Source organism: Schistocerca serialis, chromosome 4 (genome assembly GCF_023864345.2).
Source record: "Schistocerca serialis cubense isolate TAMUIC-IGC-003099 chromosome 4, iqSchSeri2.2, whole genome shotgun sequence".
NCBI classification, from domain to species: domain Eukaryota; kingdom Metazoa; phylum Arthropoda; class Insecta; order Orthoptera; family Acrididae; genus Schistocerca; species Schistocerca serialis.
Genome location: NC_064641.1, coordinates 346,599,856 through 346,617,680, shown reverse-complemented (window position 1 = coordinate 346,617,680; position 17,825 = coordinate 346,599,856). Strand labels below are relative to the sequence as shown.

The following is a 17,825-nucleotide window of genomic DNA, read 5'->3' as shown; positions in this document are numbered from 1 at the left end:
GACGATCTATCACTCTTCAACTGCCTGCTGGAGAAAATTATTCGTGAATGAACGAAAATTCTAGAATGAAAACAGGCTGCAAAGAGGACGAGTTAGTAGCTAATTGTCTAGTCTTCACAGATGACATGACACTTTTAGCATACAGTGTAGCAGATGTTACTTACCTCCCTCAACAGTACAGAAGCTGAAACTGAGTCAAAAATTGCTATTAACTCACTCATAAAATGACTGAGTTAATAGCAATGATCAGAGATGCTCCGAACACGACCCCATTGGATTACACATTAATACAGAATAACATCTCCTTCATATACCTTGGAGAATGGATAATCCCGAAATTCCGTGAGGATTTGGCATTGAGCAATAGGTACGCTAAACTGGAGAGAGCTTACCATCTCTATAAGAAAGTTTACAGATCTAAATCCCTTTCCCTCAACTTAAAACTGCAACATTACATGACCGTAGTGAGACTTTCAGTAGTTTATGCCCCAGAATGCCTGAACGTGGTCAGAAAGGGATAAATCAGGAAATCAGATGCACACAAAGATTCCGAGAAATATCATGGGTCCCGCCAGAAAGGATGATGTATACAAAATAGAAACAATACGTTGGACGCACCGATGGTCTAGGGGTTGGCCGGCACGGTAGCTCAGCATGTTCGGTCAGAGGGCTGGCTGCTCTCTGTAATAAAAGACTGAGTGAATGGATCAACGATGAAATTGAACTGGTGTCATGGGACATCCGCCCCCAAACATATTCACCGAATAATAACGAACTAAAGAAGAAAAAAAATGTGGTAGGGTCTATGACTAGTAATCAAAACGTCTTCAATCCCGGGCTCGAAACACGCCACCGCTTAAATTTTTATCAACAATCAGCATAGATGCCCGAAGACTTTCGGCAGAAGAAGTCACTCTCATTCTGCCAAAAGCCTCGTCAAAGAGAGCGGAGGATCGGACAGAGGTTGCATGGGGTCGTAATTAAAAAGAAAGGACTAATATTAATGAATAAATGCAATAATTTTAGTAGCTGTGTGACCAGTTAAGAAGTCTCGTAACCGGTTGGCCCTGACTAGTATTAGCACGCAATCTGAGTGCATAAAATAAAAATAAAGAATGACAAGGAATTTCCATTAACACAATTGATTAATTAAGTCCCCTGCAACTATAAAAGCTACGAAACAACAAAGCACAAATGTAACTGTTCTGTGTGTGGTAGTGTGTACATGTATCTGGCTCGGTTCTTTCTCAATACGACAAAATATTTTAAACACCATTTACAATGAACTAATTTAATAACCAGAAATACTATAATTGCACATAGAAACCAGAATTACAAGTCTAATAAATGAACACGAGCCAGATGCTTTGTTGGCTGTACCTGTGAGCAAGAGGGATTGTTACTAAAGAAAACTGTAATACATTTTTACCTCATTATATATTGACGAAAATATTCCATTACACCCGCATCATAAATCAAAAGCCCATCTCCTTTCTCAAATATATTCTGACAATTGCAACTTCTTCCATCTATACATTACACCAACCGAACAGCGTCTACTCTCTCTCCCAACAGAACAACAACAGCCCTCGACATCCTCTGAACTACTACTGCTCAGTGGAGGCGGCGGAATAATAATCTTTGGCGCAATCTCTGGCGCTGTGACTCAGTGAAGCCACCTTTCAAGGTTCAGGGCACTATCTTGTCCTTGGTGTGGGAAATTACCCCTAAGGGCGGTATAATCATCAATGATCACCGTCATGAGGATGTGGAAGGCAATGGAAACCACTTCATTAAAGACACGTAACGAGTATCCACAGAACATGTGGCCTGTAACTGAAGAAGCGTTATGATCATCTCTCTATTGGCAAAAGATTCCGGAGTAGTACCCCATTCGGATCTGCCAAGAGGGAGGTGACCATGAGAAAAAGATTGAATAACCAATGAAATAAAGTTTGGCGAGTCGGAGCGTGGAATGTCAGAAGCTTGAACGTGGTAGGAAAGCTACAAAAATCTGAAAAGTGAAATGCAAAGGCTCTCTCTAGATACAGTAGGGGTCAGTGAAGTGAAATGGAAACAAGGCAAGGATATCTGGTCGGATGAGTGTAGGGTGTATCAACAGTAGCAGAAAATGATATAACGGGAGTTGGATTCGTTATCAATAGGAGAGTAATGAAGAGAGTGTGTTACTGTGAACAGTTCAGTGATAGACTTGTTCTTACTGACAACGCTAGTTCAGGTATACAAGCCGAATTCACAGGCTGAAGGTGAAGAGATAGAGAAAGTATATGACAGTATTGAAAGGGTAATACAGAAAGTAAAGGAAGATGAAAATCTAATTGTCATGGGAGTCTGGAATGCAGTTATAGGGGGGGGGGGGGGGGAAGGATTAGAAGAAATAGTTACAGGAGAATATGGGCTTTAGACATGGAACGAGAGAGGAGAAAGATTAATTGAGTTCTGTAATAAATTTCAGCTAATAATAGTGAATACTCTGTTCAAGAATCACAAGAGGATGAGGTATACTTGGAAAAGGCTGGTGATACGGGAAGATTGCAGTTAGGTTACATCATTGAGAGACAGAGATTCCGAAATGGGATACTGTATTGTAAGACGTACCCACGAGCACATATAGACTCAGATTGCGATGTTGTAATGATGAAGAGTAGGTTGAAGTTTAAGAGATTAGTCGGGAAGAATCGATACGCAGAGAAGTGGCATACGGAAGTACTAAGGGTGACGAGATACGCTTGACGTTCTCTAAGGCTATAGATACAACCCTAAGGAATAGCTCAGTACACGGTACAGTTGAAGAGGAATGGACATCTCTAATAAGGGCAGTCACAGAACTCGTAAAGAAAAACATAGGTGCAAAGAAGGTAACCGCTAAGAAACCATAGGTAACAGAAGAAAAACTTCAGTTGATTGCTGAAAGAAGGAAGTACAAAAACGTTCAGAGAAATTCAGGAATACGGAAATACAAGTTACTGAGGAATAAAAGAAATAGGAAGCACGGGGAAGCTAAAATGAAATGGCTACATGAAAAATGGGAAGAAATCGAAAAAGAAATGATTGTCGAAAGGACTGACTCAGCTTAAAGGAAAGTCAAAACAAACTTCGGTGACATTAAAAGCGAGGGCGGTAATATTAACAGTGCAACGGGAATTCCACTGTTTAACGCAGAGGGCAGAGCAGATAGGTGGAAGGAGTGCTTTGAAGGCATCTATGAGGAGGAACATTTGTCTGCTGTAATAGAAGAAGAAACTGGAATCGATTTAGAAGAGATAAGGGATCCAGTATTAGAATCAAAATTGAAGAGAGCTTTGGAGAACTTAAGATCAAATAAGGCAGACATCCCATCCTACTTTCGGAAAAGTATCATCCACACAATTTCTAAGACTGCAAGAGCTGAAAAGTGCGAAATTATCACACAATTAGCTTAACGGCTCATGCATCCAAGTTGCTGACAAGAAAGGAAAAGAATGGCTCTGAGCACTATGGGACTCAACTGCTGAGGTCATTAGTCCCCTAGAACGTAGAACTAGTTAAACCTAACTAACCTAAGGACATCACAAACATCCATGCCCGAGGCAGGATTCGAACCTGCGACCGTAGCGGTCTTGCGGTTCCAGACTGCAGCGCCTTTAACCGCACGGCCACTTCGGCCGGCTCAAGAATGGAAAAGAAAATTGAATTGTGTTAAATACAACCAGTTTGGCTTTAGGAAAGGTAAAGGCACCAGAGAGGCAATTCTGACATTACGTTTGATAATGGAAGCAAGAATAAAGAGAGATCAAGACGTTCATAGGATTTGTCGACATGGAAAAAGCGTTCGACAGTGTAAAATGGTGCAAGATGTTCGAGATTCTGAGGAAAATAGGGGTAAGCTATAGGGAGAGACGGGTAATATACAAGAGCCAAGAGAGGATAATAAGAATGGATGACCTAGAACGAAGCGCTCGGATTAAAAATGGTGTGAGACAGGGATGTAGTCTTTCATCCTACCGTTCAATCTGTACATTGAAGAAGCAATGATGGAAATAAAAGAAAGGTTTAGGAGTGGGATTAGAATTTTAGGTGAAAGAATATCAATGATACGATTCGGTGATGACATTGCTATCCTCAGTGAAAGTGAAGAAGAATTACATGATCTGTTGAATGGAATGAACAGTCTAATGAGTACAGAGTATGGACTGATAGTAAATCGAAAACAGACGAAAATAATGAGAAGTAGTTAAAATGAGAATAGTGAGAAACTTAACATCAGGATTGACGGTCATGATGTAGATGAAGCTAGGGAATTCTACTACCTAGGCAGCAAAATAATCAGTGATGGGCGGAGCAAGGAGGAGATCAAAAGCAGACTAGCACCGCAAAAGGGCATTCCTGGCAAAGAGAAATTTGCTAGTATCAAACATACGCCTTAATTTGAAGAAGAAATTTCTGAGAACGTACTTTTAGAGCACAGCATTGCATGCTAGTGAAACATGGACTGTGGAAAACCGAAACAGAAGAGAATCGAACCACTGGAGATGTGGTGTTACAGACGAATTTTGAAAATTAAATGGACTGCCAAGGTAAGGAATGAGTAGGTTCTGCGCAGAATCGGAAAGGATTATGTGGAAAACACTGACAGAGAGTAGGAACAGCATGATAGGACAACTGTTAAGACATCAGGGAATGACTTCTATGGTACTAGAGGGAGCTGTAGAGGGCAAAAACCGTAGAGGAAAACAAAGTTTGGAATACATCCAGCAAATAATTGAGAACATAGGTTGCAAGTGCTACTCTAGGATGAAGAGACTCACACAGGAGAGGAATTCGTGGCGGGCCACATCAAACCCGTCAGAAGACTGATGATGACCAAAAATAAGTTGAGAAGACTATTTAGGAAAGACCTTGGGCAACTAGAAACTGACCGCACAGACATTCACAACAGAGATGAGAACAGACCTATTATCAGAATATTAGATTCTTTCTACTAACTAACAACAGTAAATGTACGTTTGGGTACTGTGTAAGTAGGCTGTTTAGGTTCTTATATTGGTAACGCCGCCGCCACGTAGTGCTCTCTGTATAAAAATCACTGGCTGTGCTGTGTGCAGTCTGTGGCTAGTTTGCATTGTTGTCTGCCATTGTAGTGTTAGGCAGCTGGCTGTGAACAGCGCGTAGCGTTGCGCAGTTGGAGGTGAGCCGACAGCAGTGATGGATGTGGGGAGAGAGATGGCGGAGTTTTGAAATTTGTAAGACTGTCATGAACTGCTATATATAATATGACTATTAAGGTAAATACAGTGTTTGTTCTCTATTAAAATCTTTCATTTGCTAACTATGCCTATCAGTAGTTAGTGCCTTCCGTAGTTTGAATCTTTTATTTAGCTGGCAGTAGTGGCGCTCGCTGTATTGCAGTAGTTCGAGTAATGAAGATTTTTGTGAGGTAAGTGATTTCTGAAAGGTATAGTTTAATGTTAGTCAGGGCCATTCTTTTGTAGGGATTTTTGAAAGTCAGATTGCGTTGCGCTAAAAATATTGTGTGTCAGGTTAAGCACAGTCCTGTATAATTTTTTAAATGGGGACGTTAAAAAGGGGACGTTTCATATGTCGACCCTTAGCCTAGGATACCTCACTGGAATCTTCTGATTTTTTTCTTGTAGTTTGTGTAATTAATGTAGCTTTTGTTTATTGCTAGCGCGTAATTATAGAGAGAATTTCCTTTGTAGTTGTAGTTTTTCATTGTTGTACACAGTTGTGGCATGCATGTAGATTTGCACCTGGTATTTCGCAGCTGCAATTAACTAGATATTATTTTCAGTGCTATGTTAATGTGTTCTCTTATTTTTGCTCTTCAAATTGTGTTTTTCTGTGTTGTCGTGTGAAATATTGTGACAATAATGGCGTGTGAAAAACGTAATACTAGGCTCCAAAGTAAACTGAGAAATAACAGTGAAGACGAAAGCAGTGTGTTAACGCCACCATGTAATGAATTAACAAATATTCAAAGTAGTAATTTGGTAACTGTGCATAGGGAAATGGAGCGGGCGTCAAATAATGGTGTAGACAGTGAAACAATTAGTGAACAGGGAAGCATTATCGATCGATCCGTCGGCAACAGCTCGCCTCAGGATTCCGAAATGACAGGACACAATCTTGCAAATACTGTAGATTCAGGTTTTGCGTCCTCACCGTTTTCTCAAATAAATCAAGACACATTTTCTGCTTCTCAGAATGCGAATATTGCCGGTTCAAATGCACTGCCGAATAGCACTGAGGAACATGTTTCAGATACCAGTGCACTGTTATTACAGTTAATGCAACAAATGGGACAAAGGCTGCAAAAGTTAGACACAACGCTTGAACAAAATCAGAAACAAATGGGACAAAATCTTCAAAAGTTAGACACAATGGAACAAAATCTTCAAAAGTTAGACACAATGGAACAACACCAGAGACAAACACAGCAACAGTTAGACACAGTGGAACAAAATCTTAAAAAGTTAGACACAATGGAACAAAATCTTCAAAAGTTAGACACCACACTTGAACAAACACGTGAAGATTTAACTACTGAGTTACATAACATTGAATCGAAATGTCAAAAAGTCTGCAATGACGTAAAAACACAAATTTGTGAGCATTTTCAACCTATTTTTTCGCGGCATGAAAATGCATTGCAGAATCACGAAGCAGCCATAAAAGAACTGCAAACTATTGTTCATCAAAATCATGAGACCCTGCAAGCTAAAATTGAGTCAGTTGCATCTACCGATTCGGTTATGCAACTTGCAAAAGCTCAAGAAAACTTAAAGGACACAGTAGATACTCTGAAAATTGGTTCAGAAAGACACATGGAGGAAATTAGTTCATTATCAGAGAAAGTAGTTGAACTTTCGGATCAGCTAAATAATTTATCTACGAAGGTAGATGATAATCTGAATGACACAAAACCGGTAGTCTTTAATGACACAGAAGAGAGCGAACAAATTAGGAAACTGAAACAAAATCTGAATCAAATTAATACGCAACACCAAAGAGAAATCCAGGAAGTACAAGATCAGCTGACACAGGTAATACAAGAATTACGTGTTTCAGAGGACACACGTGCTCCAACACGGGAAGAGGGACTTAGAAATACGGAAAAGCCGTAAAATAATAACACAGGGCATTTCGGAAGTTATGAAAGAAATTGGCAATGTGCACCGAATTTTGAGATGGAACGGCCGACACGACCTAACAATGACCGATATGCGACTCGCCGACATGATGATTTTGATTATAAGCTGTTCATTACTACACGTAAATTCAAAACATTTAAGAATTCTGGCAACGACATTCATCCACAAGCATGGCTCCATCAATTCTCTCATTGTTTTCCTCCCAACTGGTCATTGGAGCACAGGTTAGAATTTATGTGTGGCTACTTGGAGAATGAACCAGCTGTAAGAATGTGATCGGTCATTCACGATTGTCACAGTGAAGGAGAATTTTATCATGCCTTCCTCTCAGCATATTGGTCTCAAGCTACACAAGACCGAGTAAAACATAGCATCATGATGATGAAACACTTTGAACAATCTGAATTTTCCAGTCTTGTCAAATATTTTGAAGACATGTTGCATAAGAATCAGTATCTTTCAAACCCATACAGCCCCTCAGAACTCATCCACATTTGCTTAATCAAATTACCTGAACATTTACGGCATATTATTTTAGCAGGTCGTTGCAAAGACGACATTGAAGCTTTTCAGGGGCTCTTACAAGAACTGGAAATTGACACTGACATTCGCAGAACGCGAAAACGGGAGCACAACAATTACAGGTCACATCCGTCACAATTCCGCGATGACAGAAATAATAACCGGACACGACAAGGCTATTCTCACAATACATAGCGTGACCAAAACAAACACCACCCGTATGACAACCGTTGGCAGAGTAGTAATAATTACAGGGAAAGATCACCTCTCCGCGGTAGTGACTATCACAGAGACAATCAGAGAAACAGACAATTTGGGAACCAAAATAATTATTATCAAGGGAGACAGAATAACTTTAGACGCAACGGTCCAGCGCGCAGTTACGATTCAGGGAGAAATTCTCCACCACGTGACCGACAAGAAAGAAACAATGGCATCTACCGACATGACGACAGACGATATGATCATAACGACAGACCTGAATTGCATCAGAACTGGCGGGATTCAAACAGAGCAGGGCCCTCTCGAGGAGGTGAATTTGTAGAAGTTAGGTCTCCAAATCCCAATAACGATGCGCGCCAACAAAGGAACAGACAATGATTCGCACCACAGGCAGCCGCGTGCGCCGGCTGGCTCAGGAAAAAATAACATAGACGCTAACCTTGAGAAAAATTCCAGTTTTCTTTACCGACGTATACCACATGATAGTTGCGTTAAAGTTGAAACTCTGTGTACTAGGAAGAGCAAAGGGTTACACGACATTTCACATGTAAAACCGTTTATGGAAAGATAATCTGCTTTTTAACTTTGTCTTTGCCATATAACTTTTCACTTCACATTGCTAGTATGCTTTGTCAGACTTAAGAAACTGTTAACATGCAACAATGTTTGAAGTTAAATATCCAGTCAAGAACCAAGAGAACTTATTTAAACAGAAATTACGAATGCATTGTTATAGTGAACAGACGTCACAGTGTTATTGTGTGTGTACATTCTTGCTTGTTAGTTGCACGATTACGTAACGACTATAAGGCTCACACACTTAGAACATTTACCAGTACTGCTAATGAGATTTTAATGCAACATTTTGGTTTACTTGAAATTTGGTGTATCATGAGGTAAGTACATTGGCTTCTGCAGAACTTAGCTTTCGGAGGACGATAACTACGACACTTCCACAGAGATTATCTTACAGCAAGATGCACATTTAGCGCTACAGGACACGTATTTGAGTGATTAATTTCGCACTTAAAACATGCATTTTTTAAGATATTTGAAGTACAATGATACAAGGGTTTTCCGTGATATATTTCATTCCATTGCTGTAATCTGTAACACCTGAGGGTATAATTACATTAATCCTTGGGGGGGGGGGTACACGCTTACTTTGTGTACCATGTGTTTGGCAAGCACAAGGAGCCCTAGCTAATATGGTATTTGCTTATACAACTTTACACATCGGTACCATATTTCTCTAACACAGAATTACACAGCTATCTGATCATTTAACAGAGAAAGAAACTTTTTTTACTACATCTGTGACACATGTTTACGCAATTACACAGTTGGGTAACTTCACACTTATGAAATTGTATTTTGTCTGTACTTTGTGAACTGTCCATATTTTTTTGGAACCATTGTGATACTATGAGAGCTTTGAATGATGTATTTGGTAAGGGAGCATGATTTTAAAGTACGTTTGAGGTAGATGACACTATTGAAATGAGCAGAGAATTTTCTATAGGTTTTGAAATAATTGCATAAAGCTACGACGTTTTTGAGATTTGACTGAGGTGTTTTGAAGTTATTTTTACAACGACGAATATGTATATGTGTAATAAGGTAAGGAATAATGAGCAGTGGTTAGGGACTCTGGTTTGTGAAAAAGGATGTTGGAAACCAAGAATCGTACTTTAAGAGTTATGAAATGTGTGTATATGCATGAATGTATCACAATGCTGGTGAAAATTTTTTGGACGCTGTTATATTTACAGGATTTTGTTTCTTCACATTTGTAACGCAAATTTTCGACCTGTGAAATTTTTATATGAGACTGTCACTGTAGCGGAAACTGCTGTCGTAAATATTTCAGTAAGAAAGGTAAGTGACCTTGATGTAATGCGTTTTGGGCGCCCAGCTGAGAGGTTGTCGCCTGACAAAAGAAAGCCATTAGGTGGAGAAAAAAAAAAGGGAGGCCATAATCCTCGCTGTTGACATTCCTTTGTAGAAAGCATCGCAAATACGACACGCTTGAACTTGAAAACATATGATTACACTGTGGAGTTCTTAATTTATGATATTTACTGAAATGAACTGATGAGAAACATTTTATGTCTATTGTCTTGTTAGTTGAGAGAATTTTTTACTACTTATGAAATGCCACATGGCTACTGAACGATGTTCTTATGCTTTGCTTTGTACATAGTTGCTTATTTCATTTGATATCTAGTTTCTAGCTGCACTTCAGCATTGGTTAAAATAAAATTTTATAGATGTACTAATATAAATATTTTCTGTCTACAGATCGAGTAAATAATAATTTTTTTTCAAAAAAATTAGGAGCACAAAAAGACATTTACCGTCACAGGAACTGCATTCATAATTTTCTTTTCAAATACTTGGTAATTTCTTTTGTAGAATAAATTGTGATGCATCACTCTAGTGTTAAGATGTGACATAGGTATTAGACATGGCCATTTTTAGTGTACAATTTTTTTCTGCTTGAGCTATGTCATGTTTAGATATATGTTTTTTTTATTTGCTGCTGCTGTTTGCCAGGCATAATGTTACTGAATTTGACTTTGTATTACGCTGTTAAGCCAGTTTACTACGCATTTATTTTTCTTGTTTGCTGCACAGTGCCTTATATTAGTGGTAATATTGCAATTGCTTTGCCAGTTTGAATTTTTTGTCATTGATGTTTGTGTTAATTGTTTTGTGCTGCTGCATTGCCTCGTCCCTTAGTTTAGCATCTGAGCTCAGTAGATTTAAGTTAGCTTAAGTGGGGGTAGACTACATAAGAAACTGAGTATGGACAATAGGAAAAAAATGCATTGAGAAGTTATATGAAAAAGATTTGGGCCAAAATGAGTATTGTACACTGAGAAATAATTATTTTGAAAGAAATATGAATAGAATACAGAAAGCAGGTATAGATAGCACTTTTTGAAATAATGAAGAACGAAGGGAGATCTCCAAGAAGTAAAGAAAGTTTTGTTTGCAAAATACCGCAGTAAAACAAACCCTGTCCTTTGCTTTTGTATTATTATGCTACGTGTTTGTGTACCCTTGTGTATTTGTTTTCTTCCTGTCTCTGTGTACTGTTTCATAGAATTTTTTTTCTCTTCTAATACTAAGCTACATTCACTATGATGAGGAATACTGTTATCCTCAAATATAACTGGCATTAATAATATCTTATTTACTTTGTAAAGATGTTAGACATTATTAATTCTGTTTTGTTTTCATGCTCATGTGTGAAGTTGGTGTTTCAAAAGTTATTCTGATCTTTTATGTATGTACTCATGTCATAATTCCTGTAACACTGATGTATATGTTATTTCGATTTTTTTGTAAAGCCTGTACTACAAATGTTATCTGTATTGTTATGTTCTTTAATGATGTATTTTGTACCTTTGTAATTGTATTTTCATGTTGTAAATTTATAATTGTATAGACACCAGTTCTTCAAATTAAGTTACATTTCACTGCACACGTTTCTGTTGGTCATAGTATATGGACAATATGTGAGAAGTAGGGACTGATAGTGTTTGCACATGTGTTAATAATTCAGCAAGGGACTGGATAACAGCATTGCTGGTTCTAAGGACACTTCAAAAACATTTTTTCTGCGCGTGCACAAGTGGTGGTTTATGGACTTGCTATATTCTCCGCAAGAATCTTCGATGGTGATTGTGCACCTGCACAGTCGCAACGGATGGCTGCTAGCCATCTCTACAAGGACTACAGTGGGTCTGCATCTTTGATGACCCACCAATACCATTATTTCTACAAGGACTACAGTGGGTCTGCACCTCTGGTGGCCCACCAATATCATACTCTCTACCAGGACTACAGTGGGTCTACTCTGTGATGACCTACCTACCAATATTCTTCAAAACGTCGAATGACTCTGCTGTGGGTTTGCTCTGTTGTGGCCCATTACCTGTCTGCATGTCAAGAGTCAGCACTGTCTTTCCGTTGGAAGGGCAACACTACTTCTTCAAGACTGCATGGAAATCCACTACTTCCGTGTGCATTTTTTTTTTTTTACTGCTCAGACTTTGAGAAAAACACTGTAATGTTACTGTGATGAATGATCAGGACTGTCTTTATGGACTGTGAGAAAATTTTAGCTTTTGACCAACATTGTATCAATAAATGTGTGCCTTTGATTTCTTTGTTATTGTAATTGTGAAAAATTTTATCAAATCATTATTGGCCACTGCCCAAAACAATTTGTAAAATTTTTTGTGGGGAGCATGGGGGCTATGTAAGTAGGCTGTTTAGGTTCTTATATTGGTAACGCCGCCGCCACGTAGCGCTCTCTGTATGAAAATCACTGGCTGTGCTGTGTGCAGTCTGTGGCTAGTTTGCATTGTTGTCTGCCATTGTAGTGTTAGGCAGCTGGCTGTGAACAGCGCGTAGCATTGCGCAGTTGGAGGTGAGCCGACAGCAGTGATGGATGTGGGGAGAGAGATGGCGGAGTTTTGAAATTTGTAAGACTGTCATGAACTGCTATATATAATATGACTATTAAGGTAAATACAGTGTTTGTTCTCTATTAAAATCTTTCATTTGCTAACTATGCCTATCAGTAGTTAGTGCCTTCCGTAGTTTGAATCTTTTATTTAGCCGGCAGTAGTGGCGCTCGCTGTATTGCAGTAGTTCGAGTAATGAAGATTTTTGTGAGGTAAGTGATTTCTGAAAGGTATAGTTTAATGTTAGTCAGGGCCATTCTTTTGTAGGGATTTTTGAAAGTCAGATTGTGTTGCGCTAAAAATATTGTGTGTCAGTTTAAGCACAGTCATGTATAATTTGTCAGAAGGGGACGTTTCATAACTGGAGTGAAATGGGCTCAGGAATGGAAGAATACCGATAGCTTTGGGATGAGAGGTACTGGACTAGAAGGGAAAGATTGCCAGTTTTATGAGCTACGTGGTTCACTGTAGGCCCAAACGAATTATAGTAACAAACACATAATGGTCGTTTGTTATTTCTAGACAGTAATGTCATTCACCCTTGTGCTAAAATATTAAAGCGCATATATCTCACTGCGACTTTAACTCATGTTACTGAAGCATTACCTCTCAAATATTCCCAAATAATAAATACTGGTTTTATATAAATCAAGACGGATGCAGATAGTACATTTTATATGTGCAGAGACAATTGAATAATGCGCTGACATTTCCTGCCAGCTCTCATGACGCATTCCAGCAAAAAGATTCATTATCGGCCTGTCATTAAGAACAATCCCGTTGTTAGTAAGCAAGAGGATTGGAGCGTTCCTCTCATTAAAGAGTCTCATCACCTTGTAATTATGACGGTTGAGAAACGTGGTACTATCACCTCCACAAAATAAGAGATTTTTTGAGTTGTTGTAGTGCAAGTATAGAGCAAACAATGGCGTTGTTGTTAGCACTCACAAGTCAACAATCATAGTTTCTCGGGAGTAAATAGCATAGACTATTTAAATTAATCAGAAAAACAACAGCAATAATAGGTTACATTAGTGAGCCATTTTGATCATACCTACCCCCGCATGTAGTTCATACCTCCAAGGAACTTTCATCTCCATTAAATCATCCCTTACGCACTCAGTAACACTGAGATCTGCAACGTCGGAGCATTGAAGTAATCTCTTATTTCGAGCGCGTACATCAAACTCATCTGACAGATTTCGGGAACAATGAGACGGACCATTTGCAACAATCCAACCGCTAAGCCGTTCGAATTTTGAAACTACCGCTCCCTCTCAAACGCCAATAAACGCACACTTTTGCCAGATGAGGTTACTCATTAATATTCTTCCTAACAAGTATAACTATTGATTTCCAGTCGTTCCTGGGTTTCCAGCTGGTCCTTAATCGAAAGGATATTAACAGATAGCCCTTGCTGTGTTACGTGTTGCTACCATATTTTGTACTATTTTGTACAAAATAACATTATAACAGGCGTGTCACTGTTAGCATTCAAGCAGTTAAGTTTTCACTGCACGTGAGAACAACTTCTTGAGTGTAATAGTGTTCGTACTTAGGAGGAAACAATAACGAAATATTTTGTAATGAACGTCAACAAATGTTTTAGAAATACATATGAAGCAACACGTAACTGAACGAATATTTAGGCGTTGTTAGAAACTTCCCCGTTCTCTATATCTGTGGATCAGTTCCCTGTTACGTTGCTGGCGTGCGTGTAGCCAATACGGTCTGTGTAACACTCATAGCCGAAGCAGAGAAAAAGCTTAATAGAAAGCCGCACAACGGAACAATGTAAGTGACGAGCATTTACACAAAATTGGTGTTAGTAAAATAAATAATTTTGTTACCTTCTGTAGCACAAAACAATTCTATAGCATTTAATGACACAGCTCTTTTAAACTTTGTATATTACAGATCGATTTGTCAACTTCGGAAGGATTTTTTTAAATGTAGTCTGGCGTATTATAGAACCGGAAGACCTACCTTACAGAAAAACAGTAATACATTTTGACACTGATTAAGTGTTACGTTTTCCCTCTATACGGAGTACAATATAGGGAGCAACATACCTGTGGCATGAACACATTGAGATACAGACAGTCCTCTGTCCCTGTTGGAGGCTCTAATGGGGACAACACGGACACCTGTGGACACCAAGCCCCAGGAGCTGTTGCATCGCGGATGTCCTCCCATCTATCTGGAGGTTGAGGACTCTGTAACAAAATGACTTACTTTATTCAATACTGTGCGCACTGACGTTCGCGTCTATCTGCAAATAATTAGGTAGCTAATAATCCTTTATAAACAATACCTTTTTCACATATCCGTTTCTCTGAACCTTCACCAGTTCTTTTGATTGCAATTACACTGTTTACATTCTTTAATATGTATTCCCTCGATCAGCACCACACTTCCACGCAACGATGTTGTTTAAGCCGTGACAAAGACGTGCTATCTGTTCAGCTGTTGCTTTTTCACTTGGTTGAAAGGGGAGCTTACGAAAATCGTACTACTTGGGACAAAGAGAATATTTCAAGGCTGATAGTCTATGTATTTGATTCTCTTTACGATTTAAATATTTTTTAAAGTTTCCATATTGTTCCCGCAGACGTGACCGCATGTTCCAAGAAACAAGTCTATAAGCAGCAGAAACGCTAAGAGTCACTGCCTGGCAAATGTGGGCAGCTCGGGTGACAAGGAGCACTTATACCGTGCGAACTTTCGATATTGACAAGCTTCTGTGTGCTAGTAACTTCTGTGAAAGGATAAGGTACACTTCATTTCTATTTTCGAAACAAATATGGGTTAGAGATCATCCGCTTTGAACCACATGGAATCATCAAAATATTCAACAGTAATTTCAGCATAGGATTAAACGATAGGTACACTGATCTAGGTTTCGACATCTAGTAGGGGTGTCTTCATGAAAATTAAATGTTGCTCAATCGTAAAATTACATTGCTAAAAAGCAATAGTCAGAATTTGGAGCAGCTATCCGTAGGCTCAAGTCAAAAGTAAAACAAACCGCTCCAGCCTTTGCCACGAGTGTCCAGATGGCAACAACATCAGACTCTGATGTCGAAATCTAGGCCAATGTTCCTACCGTTTATCTGCAACCGGTTGGCTGTTTAATCCTATGTTGAAAATAGTACACGGTAGCTGAATAACAGTCATACTCAAAACTGATTCGACAATAAGCAAATTTTGAGCACACTATGGTGGCTCCTGAAGAGCAGCAACAGCCTTTTCAGTAGCTGCAGGGGCAATACTCTAGATAACTGACTGATCTCGCCTTGTAACATCACCCATCGCCTTGCTATACAGGTACTGCGAACAGCTGAAAACAATGGGAAACTACAGCTGTAATTTTTTCCGAAGGCATGCAGTTCTATTGTATGGTTCGATGATGATGGCATCCTCTTCGGTGAAATATTCTGGACGGAAAATAGTCCCCATTCGGATCTCCGAGCGGAGATTACTCTGAAGCATGTCGTCATCACAAGGAACAAAACAGGCGTTCTACGGGTCAGAGCGTTCAATGTTAGATCCCTTAATTGGACAGAGGTTAGGAAATTTAGAAAGGAAAATGGGAAGGCTGAAGTTAGGTATAGTGGGAATTAAGTCTGGTGGCAGGAGGAACAGGACTTCCGGACAGCCGCATATCGGGTTATAAACACAAAATCAAATAGGGATAATGCAGGGGTAATTTTAATAATGAATAAGAAAACAGGAAAGTGGGTAAGCTACTATAAGCAGCGTAGTGAGAACATTATCGTAGCCAAGATAGACGTGAAGCCCTCACCTACCACAGTAGTACATGTTTATATGCCAACTAATTCCAGAAATAATGAAATGATTGAAGAAACGTATGATGAGACAAAAGCAATTACTCATACAGTTAAAGAATACGAAAATTTCATTGTGATAGGGGACTGGAATTCGATAGTGGGAGAAGGAAACATAGTAGGTGAACATGGACTCGGCAAAAGGAATGAAAGAGGAAGCCAGCTGGTAGATTTTTGCACAGCGCATAATTTAATCATCGCTAACACTTGGTTTTAGAATCATGGAAGAAGGTTGTTTATGTGGAAAGAGCCTGGAGCAATTGGAAGGTTTCAGATTGATTATACAACGGTAAGACACAGATTTACGAACCAGACTCTAATTATAAGACATTTCTGGGTGCAGATGTGGGCCCTGACTTCGATTTATTGGTTATGAGCTGTATACTAAAACTGAAGAAACTGGAAAAAAGGGTAGGAAATGAAGGAGATGGGACCTTGATAATTGACTGAACCAATTTTCAGAGAGAGCACTAGGCAACAGTTGACTAGAACAGGGAAAAGAAAACAGCAGAAGACGAATAGATATCTTTGAGAGATGGAATAGTGAAGATCAAATAGGGAAAAAGATAAGGCCTAGTAAAAATTCTCAGATAACGCAAGAGATACTGAATTTAATTGATGAACGGGGAAAATATAAAAATGCAGTACATGAAGGACGTGAAAGGGAATACAAACGTTTAAAGAATGAAATTGACAGGAAGCACAAAATGCCTAAGCAGGAATGGCTAGAGCACGATGGTAAGAATCTATACTACTGGCCATTAAAATTGCTACACCAAGAAGAAATGCAGATGATAAACGGGTATTCATTGGACAAATATATTATACTAGAACTGACACGTGATTACATTTTCACGCAGTTTGGGTGCATAGATCCCGAGGAATCCGTACCCAGAACAACCACCTCTGGCCGTAATAACGGCCTTGATACGCCTGGGCATTGAGTCAAACAGAGCTTGGATGGCGAATACACGCTTCCAATGTGCATTAACCGCGACATCGCCAAACACGGATGCGACCATCATGATGCTGTAAACAGAATCTGGATTCATCCGAAAAAATGACGTTTTGCCATTCATGCATCCAGGTTCGTTGTTGAGTACACCAACGCAGGCGCTCCTGTCTGTGATGCAGCATCAAGGGTAACTGCAGCCATGGTCTCCGAGCTGATAGTCCATGCTGCTGCAAAAGTCGTCGAACTGTTCGTGCAGATGGTTGTCGTCTTGCAAACGTCCCCATCTGTTGACTCAAGGATCAAGACGTGGCTGCACAATCCGTTACAGCCATGCGGATAAGATGCCTGTCATCTCGACTGCTACTGACACGAGGCCGTTGGGGTCCAGCACGGCGTTCTGTATTACCCTCCTGAACCCACCAATTCCATATTCTGCTAACAGTCATTGGATTTCGACCAACGTGAGCAGCAATGTCGCGATACGATAAACCGCAATCGCGATAGGCTACAATCCGACCTTTATCAAAGTCGTAAATGTGATGGTACGCATTTATCCTCCTTACTCGAGGCATCACAACGTCGTTTCACCAGGCAACGCCGGTCAACTGCTGTTTGTGTATGAGAAATT

At 39.5% G+C, this 17,825-nt stretch overlaps 1 protein-coding gene across 1 annotated transcript in view; it reads right to left on the bottom strand.

Annotated features, from left to right (window-relative positions):
* LOC126474448 (esterase FE4-like) overlaps positions 1-17,825 on the bottom strand; it is a 100,058-nt gene that overhangs the window by 61,796 nt on the left and 20,437 nt on the right. Inside the window, exon 3 of the mRNA XM_050101919.1 lies at positions 14,467-14,610. Coding sequence (XP_049957876.1) covers positions 14,467-14,610 — 144 coding nt within the window. The remainder of the gene's footprint in view (positions 1-14,466; positions 14,611-17,825) is intronic.